This window comes from Oncorhynchus kisutch, unplaced genomic scaffold (assembly GCF_002021735.2).
Source record: "Oncorhynchus kisutch isolate 150728-3 unplaced genomic scaffold, Okis_V2 scaffold1611, whole genome shotgun sequence".
NCBI lineage: Eukaryota > Metazoa > Chordata > Actinopteri > Salmoniformes > Salmonidae > Oncorhynchus > Oncorhynchus kisutch.
In genome coordinates, this window is record NW_022263556.1 from 3,688 (window position 1) to 15,000 (window position 11,313).

General features: G+C 44.1%; 1 protein-coding gene across 1 annotated transcript in view; it reads left to right on the forward strand.

Annotated features, from left to right (window-relative positions):
* The first annotated feature begins 201 nt into the window (after nucleotides 1-201).
* LOC116366896 (methyltransferase-like protein 22) overlaps nucleotides 202-11,313 on the forward strand; it is a 34,863-nt gene continuing 23,751 nt past the window's right edge. Inside the window, 6 exon segments of the mRNA XM_031818763.1 lie at nucleotides 202-276; nucleotides 576-628; nucleotides 1,276-1,385; nucleotides 1,387-1,420; nucleotides 1,992-2,301; nucleotides 7,526-7,650. Of these exon segments, the coding sequence (XP_031674623.1) occupies nucleotides 1,314-1,385; nucleotides 1,387-1,420; nucleotides 1,992-2,301; nucleotides 7,526-7,650 (541 nt within the window). The 5' untranslated portion in view covers nucleotides 202-276; nucleotides 576-628; nucleotides 1,276-1,313.

An 11,313-nucleotide genomic window follows, 5' to 3' on the forward strand; every position in this document is an offset into this window, starting at 1 on the left:
ACACACACATGTAGATATTTAATCACAATCCTAGTGAAATTCTAGCTATGTTTAAATTTGAATTCTAATCCAAATATAATTTAAGTCCTTTCGGAGCAGTGTTGTGGTTTACATATTGAGTTATTTCTAGATGCGTAGCACGCGGAACAATTTGAATGGCTTTTGTTTCCTTTGTTGGTGGGTGAAATAATAATGTGGCACCGCCTGTATTCTGTACACCTAGTGTTATTTCTGTACGACTTGGAAGCTGATATTTGAGACAATCTGCGCGTCGTTGTAAGCTCAGAGTGAATTAAATGCGTGTTTATGTTATTAGACTGTACTGAATGTCATGTGTTGGAAGTGTTTCATTTAAATGTGCCCGTTAAATGTCCCTCGTTAGCTAGCGTCGTTGTTAGTTGCCCCTGGACCTTGCCAAGTCATTCATTATCAGAGTAGCATCAAGCTAGCTCATGGAAGCTGTTTCTAGCAGGTTCCCTCCCACCCATTCAGTTACGTTTGTCAGAAGTTCCCACCGTAGAGAAGGCTAGTTTATTTGACCAAATGAATACATGTTTACAGACACGTATTTGCAGCATTTTCATTGACAGCTTCTGGCTAGAAAAGTTAGCTAACTACCACTGGAAAGGTGAGTGACCGCTAACAGTTATAAGTAACGTTGGCTGCTAACTGCAGGGCATAACAACATACATTTGAGCCACACCGACTAAGAAGATTGTGTTTAAGAACCATTTATGATGTCTCTTGTTGACATAATGAATACAGGGTCGTCAACACACTCTCCTTAGTCGGTAGCTATGGCGACGTCAATTGGTGTTTTTCCAGCTATGAGGCGGCTTGCTGCTACAACAGTTCACTGTGATTGCTGGAGAGGGCACTTTGCTGAGCCGCAGATTGCCTCTGGCTGAGGGTTGCTGTTGGCCTTGTCTTTTAGTTCTGTGTTCCTGGTACAGGCTGTGTTTTACCTGTCTAACAGATTACAGGGCTTTATTTCACCTGTCTAACAGATAACAGGGCTGTATTTCACCTGTCTAACAGATAACAGGGCTGTATTTCACCTGTCTAACAGATAACAGATAACAGGGCTGTATTTCACCTGTCTAACAGATAACAGAGACAGGCTTTATTTCACCTGAAATACAGCCCATTTGGTAGTTTAGGCTCTTAAAAGTGTGTGTGTGTGTGACCTGTGTGCTTGCGACAAATGTATATATGCACCTGTGTGTCAGTTTGTGCTTGCAACGCGTGTGTCTGATGCGTGTGTGTGTTCCCCAGGTGTGCTGCAGGCAGGTAGATGACATGCAGGGTGAGCCATGGACCAGATCACCTTCCATTATGACACGGTGCTGTCTGACGTTCACCTGTTGCTGCCCAACTCTCGCCACCCTCATGGCACGCCTTAACCGTGTAGGACAACCAGGTACTGTGTGTGTGTGTGTGTGTGTGTGTGTGTGTGTAAAATGACACAAAACTACATTATGAAAATGTTTTAATTTAGTTTCAATGTAGGTCTTTCCTGAATGTCAATGGAACTGTCCCAACCCTCTATTGCTGTGTTTACACAGGCAGCACAATTCTGGTAGTTTTTTCCCCCCAATAATTGGTCTTTTTACCAATCACATCAGATCTTTTCACGTCCGATCTGTTTCAGAGCAGATCTGTTTGGTCAAAATACCAATGAGTGAAAAACAAGATCAGAATTGGGGTGCCTGTCTAAACGCAGCCTGTGTGTCTAGTTTTCAAGATCAGAATTGGGGTGCCTGTCTAAACGCAGCCTGTGTGTCTAGTTTTCAAGATTAGAATTGGGGTGCCTGTCTAAATGCAGCCTGTGTGTCTAGTGTTCAAGATCAGAATTGGGGTGCCTGTCTAAACGCAGCCTGTGTGTCTAGTTTTCAAGATCAGAATTGGGGTGCCTGTCTAAACGCAGCCTGTGTGTCTAGTTTTCAAGATCAGAATTGGGGTGCCTGTCTAAACGCAGCCTGTGTGTCTAGTTTTCATCTCCCGGTTCAGAATCCTGTGGGACGGAACGAAGCAGCGCACCTGTGACCTCGGTTCCCCCTGCGGAGGGGAAGAGTTAGACCGCGACACCCAGGAGGAGAGTGGAAGGGGAGATGCTAGAGGGAGTGAGACTGGGGCTGACGGAGGAGTGGACAGGGATGAGGACGGAGGGGCTGACGGAGGAGTGATCAGGGATGAGGACGGAGGAGTGGACAGGGATGAGGACGGAGGAGTGGACAGGGATGAGGACGGAGGGGTAGAACCACCCCTGGATGAAGATGGAGATTTAGAGGTACCACGCAGGTCAGTTACATCGCACCTCCACATCAGTCACCACAGTTATTACAGTCAAACCTTCCCTTCTACATCTCACCTCCACATCACCACAGTTACTACAGTCAAACCTTCCCTTCTACATCTCACCTCCACATCACCACAGTTACTACAGTCAAACCTTCCCTTCTACATCTCACCTCCACATCACCACAGTTACTACAGTCAAACCTTCCCTTCTACATCTCACCTCCACATCACCACAGTTATTACAGTCAAACCTTCCCTTCTACATCTCACCTCCACATCACCACAGTTACTACAGTCAAACCTTCCCTTCTACATCTCACCTCCACATCACCACAGTTATTACAGTCAAACCTTCCCTTCTACATATCACCTCCACATCACCACAGTTACTACAGTCAAACCTTCCCTTCTACATCTCACCTCCACATCACCACAGTTATTACAGTCAAACCTTCCCTTCTACATCTCACCTCCACATCACCACAGTTACTACAGTCAAACCTTCCCTTCTACATCTCACCTCCACATCACCACAGTTATTACAGTCAAACCTTCCCTTCTACATCTCACCTCCACATCACCACAGTTACTACAGTCAAACCTTCCCTTCTACATCTCACCTCCACATCACCACAGTTATTACAGTCAAACCTTCCCTTCTACATCTCACCTCCACATCACCACAGTTATTACAGTCAAACCTTCCCTTCTACATCTCACCTCCACATCACCACAGTTATTACAGTCAAACCTTCCCTTCTACATCTCACCTCCACATCACCACAGTTACTACAGTCAAACCTTCCCTTCTACATCTCACCTCCACATCACCACAGTTATTACAGTCAAACCTTCCCTTCTACATCTCACCTCCACATCACCACAGTTACTACAGTCAAACCTTCCCTTCTACATCTCACCTCCACATCACCACAGTTATTACAGTCAAACCTTCCCTTCTACATCTCACCTCCACATCACCACAGTTACTACAGTCAAACCTTCCCTTCTACATCTCACCTCCACATCACCACAGTTATGACAGTCAAACCTTCCCTTCTACATCTCACCTCCACATCACCACAGTTATTACAGTCAAACCTTCCCTTCTACATCTCACCTCCACATCACCACAGTTATTACAGTCAAACCTTCCCTTCTACATCTCACCTCCACATCACCACAGTTACTACAGTCAAACCTTCCCTTCTACATCTCACCTCCACATCACCACAGTTATTATAGTCAAACCTTCCCTTCTACATCTCACCTCCACATCACCACAGTTATTACAGTCAAACCTTCCCTTCTACATCTCACCTCCACATCACCACAGTTATTACAGTCAAACCTTCCCTTCTACATCTCACCTCCACATCACCACAGTTATTACAGTCAAACCTTCCCTTCTACATCTCACCTCCACATCACCACAGTTATTACAGTCAAACCTTCCCTTCTACATCTCACCTCCACATCACCACAGTTACTACAGTTAAACCTTCCCTTCAACATCTCACCTCCACATCACCACAGTTACTACAGTCAAACCTTCCCTTCTACATCTCACCTCCACATCACCACAGTTATTACAGTCAAACCTTCCCTTCTACATCTCACCTCCACATCACCACAGTTACTACAGTCAAACCTTCCCTTTGTGTTGTATGGCCTTCATTTGATTGTTGTCCTGGAGATGTTTTACGGCCAGTGGGTCAATAGAATGGTAGAATACACCAAGATCCAATATACAAATGTGGTTGTGCATCAGCAGGGTTTCTCTTCTTATGACAGCCACCGACAGTCACTCAATTATCTCTCTCAGCATTATTTAGAAATGTGGTTGTGCATCAGCAGGGTTTCTCTTCTTATGACAGCCACCGACAGTCACTCAATTATCTCTCTCAGCATTATTTAGAAATGTGGTTGTGCATCGGCAGTGTTTCTCTTCTTATGACAGTCACTCAATTATCTCTCTCAGCATTATTTAGTACTTGTTTTTTATATATTGGTAAGTTAGTCTAGCGGCCAGCTATGTAAACTTGTCATGGTCGAATTGCCGACCGAGGAGCCCGCATTGATTTTGTTCGTCAATCTCACTCAGGTATCATATTACAAACAGCAAACATTTCTCTCTACCCTGTAGCAGAATGTGTAGAGTTGCAGCAAACATTTCTCTCTACCCTGTAGCAGAATGTGTAGAGTTGCAGCAAACATTTCTCTCTACCCTGTAGCAGAATGTGTAGAGTTGCAGCAAACATTTCTCTCTACCCTGTAGCAGAATGTGTAGAGTTGCAGCAAACATTTCTCTCTACCCTGTAGCAGAATGTGTAGAGTTGCAGCAAACATTTCTCTCTACCCTGTAGCAGAATGTGTAGAGTTGCAGCAAACATTTCTCTCTACCCTGTAGCAGAATGTGTAGAGTTGCAGCAAACTAGTAATAAAATAAACAGAGCCAAATCTTCTCTCTGACACTTTTTTTACGGCCCATTTCTCCATCAAAGTTTCCCATCCCTGTTCCAGACTGACTATTGTAGATGTTATACCTGTCAGTCTGAGATAGAGACATGACTAACTATTGTAGATGTTATACCTGTCAGAGTCTGAGATAGAGACATGACTAACTAACTATTGTAGATGTTATCCCTGTCAGAGTCTGAGATAGAGACATGACTAACTATTGTACATGTTATACCTGTCAGAGTCTGAGATAGAGACATGACTAACTAACTATTGTAGATGTTATACCTGTCAGAGTCTGAGATAGAGACATGACTAACTAACTATTGTAGATGTTATACCTGTCTAGACAGTCTGAGATAGAGACATGACTAACTATTGTAGATGTTATACCTGTCTAGACAGTCTGAGATAGAGACATGACTAACTATTGTAGATGTTATACCTGTCAGAGTCTGAGATAGAGACATGACTAACTAACTATTGTAGATGTTATACCTGTCTAGACAGTCTGAGATAGAGACATGACTAACTAACTATTGTAGATGTTATACCTGTCCAGACAGTCTGAGATAGAGACATGACTAACTAACTATTGTAGATGTTATACCTGACAGTCTGAGATAGAGACATGACTAACTATTGTAGATGTTATACCTGTCAGAGTCTGAGATAGAGACATGACTAACTAACTATTGTAGATGTTATACCTGTCTAGACAGTCTGAGATAGAGACATGACTAACTAACTATTGTAGATGTTATACCTGTCTAGACAGTCTGAGATAGAGACATGACTAACTATTGTAGATGTTATACCTGTCAGTCTGAGATAGAGACATGACTAACTATTGTAGATGTTATACCTGACAGTCTGAGATAGAGACATGACTAACTAACTATTGTACATGTTATACCTGTCTAGACAGTCTGAGATAGAGACATGACTAACTAACTATTGTACATGTTATACCTGACAGTCTGAGATAGAGACATGACTAACTAACTATTGTAGATGTTATACCTGTCTAGACAGTCTGAGATAGAGACATGACTAACTAACTATTGTAGATGTTATACCTGTCAGAGTCTGAGATAGAGACATGACTAACTAACTATTGTAGATGTTATACCTGTCTAGACAGTCTGAGATAGAGACATGACTAACTAACTATTGTAGATGTTATACCTGTCTAGACAGTCTGAGATAGAGACATGACTAACTAACTATTGTAGATGTTATACCTGTCTAGACAGTCTGAGATAGAGACATGACTAACTAACTATTGTAGATGTTATACCTGTCTAGACAGTCTGAGATAGAGACATGACTAACTATTGTAGATGTTATACCTGTCAGAGTCTGAGATAGAGACATGACTAACTATTGTAGATGTTATACCTGTCTAGACAGTCTGAGCTAGAGACATTACTAACTATTGTACATGTTATCCCTGTCAGAGTCTGAGATAGAGACATGACTAACTAACTATTGTAGATGTTATACCTGTCTAGACAGTCTGAGATAGAGACATGACTAACTAACTATTGTACATGTTATCCCTGTCAGAGTCTGAGATAGAGACATGACTAACTATTGTACATGTTATACCTGTCAGAGTCTGAGATAGAGACATGACTAACTATTGTACATGTTATACCTGTCAGAGTCTGAGATAGAGACATGACTAACTATAGTAGATGTTATACCTGTCAGAGTCTGAGATAGAGACATGACTAACTAACTATAGTAGATGTTATACCTGTCTAGACAGTCTGAGATAGAGACATGACTAACTAACTATTGTAGATGTTATACCTGTCTAGACAGTCTGAGATAGAGACATGACTAACTATTGTAGATGTTATACCTGTCAGTCTGAGATAGAGACATGACTAACTATTGTAGATGTTATACCTGTCAGTCTGAGATAGAGACATGACTAACTAACTATAGTAGATGTTATACCTGTCTAGACAGTCTGAGATAGAGACATGACTAACTAACTATTGTAGATGTTATACCTGTCTAGACAGTCTGAGATAGAGACATGACTAACTATTGTAGATGTTATACCTGTCTAGACAGTCTGAGATAGAGACATTACTAACTATTGTAGATGTTATACCTGTCAGAGTCTGAGATAGAGACATGACTAACTAACTATTGTAGATGTTATCCCTGTCAGAGTCTGAGATAGAGACATGACTAACTATAGTAGATGTTATACCTGTCTAGACAGTCTGAGATAGAGACATGACTAACTAACTATTGTAGATGTTATACCTGTCTAGACAGTCTGAGATAGAGACATGACTAACTATTGTAGATGTTATACCTGTCAGTCTGAGATAGAGACATGACTAACTAACTATTGTAGATGTTATCCCTGTCAGAGTCTGAGATAGAGACATGACTAACTAACTATTGTAGATGTTATACCTGTCAGAGTCTGAGATAGAGACATGACTAACTAACTATTGTAGATGTTATACCTGTCTAGACAGTCTGAGATAGAGACATGACTAACTAACTATTGTAGATGTTATACCTGTCTAGACAGTCTGAGATAGAGACATGACTAACTAACTATTGTACATGTTATACCTGTCTAGACAGTCTGAGATAGAGACATGACTAACTATTGTAGATGTTATACCTGTCAGTCTGAGATAGAGACATGACTAACTAACTATTGTAGATGTTATACCTGTCTAGACAGTCTGAGATAGAGACATGACTAAATATTGTACATGTTATCCAGGCCCAGACAACGACTCCCTGAGAGGGACAGAGACATGGTCTACCCCATCATCCTCAGCCAGGCAAGAAGAGATGAAGAGGAGGAGGATGAGGAGGAGGAGTGTCCTAGAGACGTCATCAGGATAGGTGAGAAGAGAACAGGACTGAGTGGAGACGGTCTGAGAGGCACAAGTGTGTGTTATAACTGAGTGGAGACGGTCTGAGAGGCACAAGTGTGTGTTATAACTGAGTGGAGACGGTCTGAGAGGCACAAGTGTGTGTTATAACTGAGTGGAGACGGTCTGAGAGGCAGAAGTGTGTGTTATAACTGAGTGGAGACGGTCTGAGAGGCACAAGTGTGTGTTATAACTGAGTGGAGACGGTCTGAGAGGCAGAAGTGTGTGTTATAACTGAGTGGAGACGGTCTGAGAGGCACAAGTGTGTGTTATAACTGAGTGGAGACGGTCTGAGAGGCAGAAGTGTGTGTTATAACTGAGTGGAGACGGTCTGAGAGGCACAAGTGTGTGTTATAACTGAGTGGAGACGGTCTGAGAGGCAGAAGTGTGTGTTATAACTGAGTGGAGACGGTCTGAGAGGCACAAGTGTGTGTTATAACTGAGTGGAGACGGTCTGAGAGGCACAAGTGTGTGTTATAACTGAGTGGAGACGGTCTGAGAGGCACAAGTGTGTGTTATAACTGAGTGGAGACGGTCTGAGAGGCACAAGTGTGTGTTATAACTGAGTGGAGACGGTCTGAGAGGCACAAGTGTGTGTTATAACTGAGTGGAGACGGTCTGAGAGGCAGAAGTGTGTGTTATAACTGAGTGGAGACGGTCTGAGAGGCAGAAGTGTGTGTTATAACTGAGTGGAGACGGTCTGAGAGGCAGAAGTGTGTGTTATAACTGAGTGGAGACGGACTGAGAGGCAGAAGTGTGTGTTATAACTGAGTGGAGACGGTCTGAGAGGCACAAGTGTGTGTTATAACTGAGTGGAGACGGTCTGAGAGGCACAAGTGTGTGTTATAACTGAGTGGAGACGGTCTGAGAGGCACAAGTGTGTGTTATAACTGAGTGGAGACGGTCTGAGAGGCACAAGTGTGTGTTATAACTGAGTGGAGACGGTCTGAGAGGCACAAGTGTGTGTTATAACTGAGTGGAGACGGTCTGAGAGGCAGAAGTGTGTGTTATAACTGAGTGGAGACGGTCTGAGAGGCACAAGTGTGTGTTATAACTGAGTGGAGACGGTCTGAGAGGCAGAAGTGTGTGTTATAACTGAGTGGAGACGGTCTGAGAGGCACAAGTGTGTGTTATAACTGAGTGGAGACGGTCTGAGAGGCAGAAGTGTGTGTTATAACTGAGTGGAGACGGTCTGAGAGGCACAAGTGTGTGTTATAACTGAGTGGAGACGGTCTGAGAGGCACAAGTGTGTGTTATAACTGAGTGGAGACGGTCTGAGAGGCACAAGTGTGTGTTATAACTGAGTGGAGACGGTCTGAGAGGCACAAGTGTGTGTTATAACTGAGTGGAGACGGTCTGAGAGGCACAAGTGTGTGTTATAACTGAGTGGAGACGGTCTGAGAGGCAGAAGTGTGTGTTATAACTGAGTGGAGACGGTCTGAGAGGCAGAAGTGTGTGTTATAACTGAGTGGAGACGGTCTGAGAGGCAGAAGTGTGTGTTATAACTGAGTGGAGACGGACTGAGAGGCAGAAGTGTGTGTTATAACTGAGTGGAGACGGTCTGAGAGGCACAAGTGTGTGTTATAACTGAGTGGAGACGGTCTGAGAGGCACAAGTGTGTGTTATAACTGAGTGGAGACGGTCTGAGAGGCACAAGTGTGTGTTATAACTGAGTGGAGACGGTCTGAGAGGCACAAGTGTGTGTTATAACTGAGTGGAGACGGTCTGAGAGGCACAAGTGTGTGTTATAACTGAGTGGAGACGGTCTGAGAGGCAGAAGTGTGTGTTATAACTGAGTGGAGACGGTCTGAGAGGCAGAAGGTGTTGTTATAACTGAGTGGAGACGGTCTGAGAGGCAGAAGTGTGTGTTATAACTGAGTGAGACGGTCTTGAGAGGCAGAAGTGTGTGTTATAACTGAGTGGAGAGACGGTCTGAGAGGCACAAGTGTGTGTTATAACTGAGTGGAGACGGTCTGAGAGGCAGAAGTGTGTGTTATAACTAGTGGGTAGACGGTCTGAGAGGCACAAGTGTGTGTTATAAACTTAGTGGAGACGGTCTGAGAGGCACAAGTGGTGTGGTATAACTGAGTGGAGACGGTCTGAGAGGCACAAGTGTGTGTTATAACTGAGTGGAGACGGTCTGAGAGGCACAAGTGTGTGTTATAACTGAGTGGAGACGGTCTGAGAGGCACAAAGTGGTGTGTTATAACTGAGTGGAGACGGTCTGAGAGGCACAAGTGGTGTGTTATAACTGAGTGGAGACGGTCTGAGAGGCACAAGTGTGTGTTATAACTGAGTGGAGACGGTCTGAGAGGCACAAGTGTGTGTTAAACTGAGTGGAGACGTCTGAGAGGCACAAGTGTGTGTTATAACTGAGTGGAGACGGTCTGAGAGGCACAAGTGTGTGTTATAACTGAGTGGAGACGGTCTGAGAGGCACAAGTGTGTGTTATAACTGAGTGGAGACGGTCTGAGAGGCAGAAGTGTGTGTTATAACTGAGTGGAGACGGTCTGAGAGGCAGAAGTGTGTGTTATAACTGAGTGGAGACGGTCTGAGAGGCACAAGTGTGTGTTTATAACTGAGTGGGAGACGGTCCTGAGAGGCACAAGTGTGTGGTATAACTGAGTGGAGACGGTCTGAGAGGCACAAGTGTGTGTTATAACTGAGTGGAGACGGTCTGAGAGGCACAAGTGTGTGTTATAACGATGGAGACGGTCCTGAGAGGCACAAGTGTGTGTTATAACGAGTGGAGCACGGTCTGAGAGGCACAAGTGTGTGTTATAACTGAGTGGAGACGGTCTGAGAGGCACAAGTGTGTTTATAACTGAGTGGAGACGGTCTGAGAGGCACAAGTGTGTGTTATAACTGAGTGGAGACGGTCTGAGAGGCACAAGTGTGTGTTATAACTGAGTGGAGACGGTCTGAGAGGCACAAGTGTGTGTTATAACTGAGTGGAGACGGTCTGAGAGGCACAAAGTGTGTGTTATAACTGAGTGGAGACGGTCTGAGAGGCACAAGTGTGTGTTATAACTGAGTGGAGACGGTCTGAGAGGCACAATGTGTGTTATAACTGAGTGAGACGGTCTGAGAGGCACAAGTTGTGTTATAACTGAGTGGAGACGGTCTGAGAGCACAAGTGTGGTTATAAATGAGTGGAGACGTCTGAGAGGCACAAGTGTGTGTTATAACTGAGTGGAGACGGTCTGAGAGGCACAAGTGTGTGTTATAACTGAGTGGAGACGGTCTGAGGAGGCACAAGTGTGTGTTATAAACTGAGTGGAGACGGTCTGAGAGGCACAAGTGTGTGTTATAACTGAGTGGAGACGGTCTGAGAGGCACAGTGTGTGTTATAACTGAGTGGAGACGGTCTGAGAGGCACAAGGGTGTGTTATAACTGAGTGGAGACGGTCTGAGAGGCACAAGTGTGTGTTATAACTGAGTGGAGACGGTCTGAGAGGCACAAGTGTGTTTATAACTGAGTGGAGACGGTCTGAGAGGCACAAGTGTGTGTTATAACTGAGTGGAGACGGTCTGAGAGGCACAAGTGTGTGTTATAACTGAGTGGAGACGGTCTGAGAGGCACAAGTGTGTGTTATAAACTGAGTGGAGACGGTCTGAGAGGCACAAGTGTGTG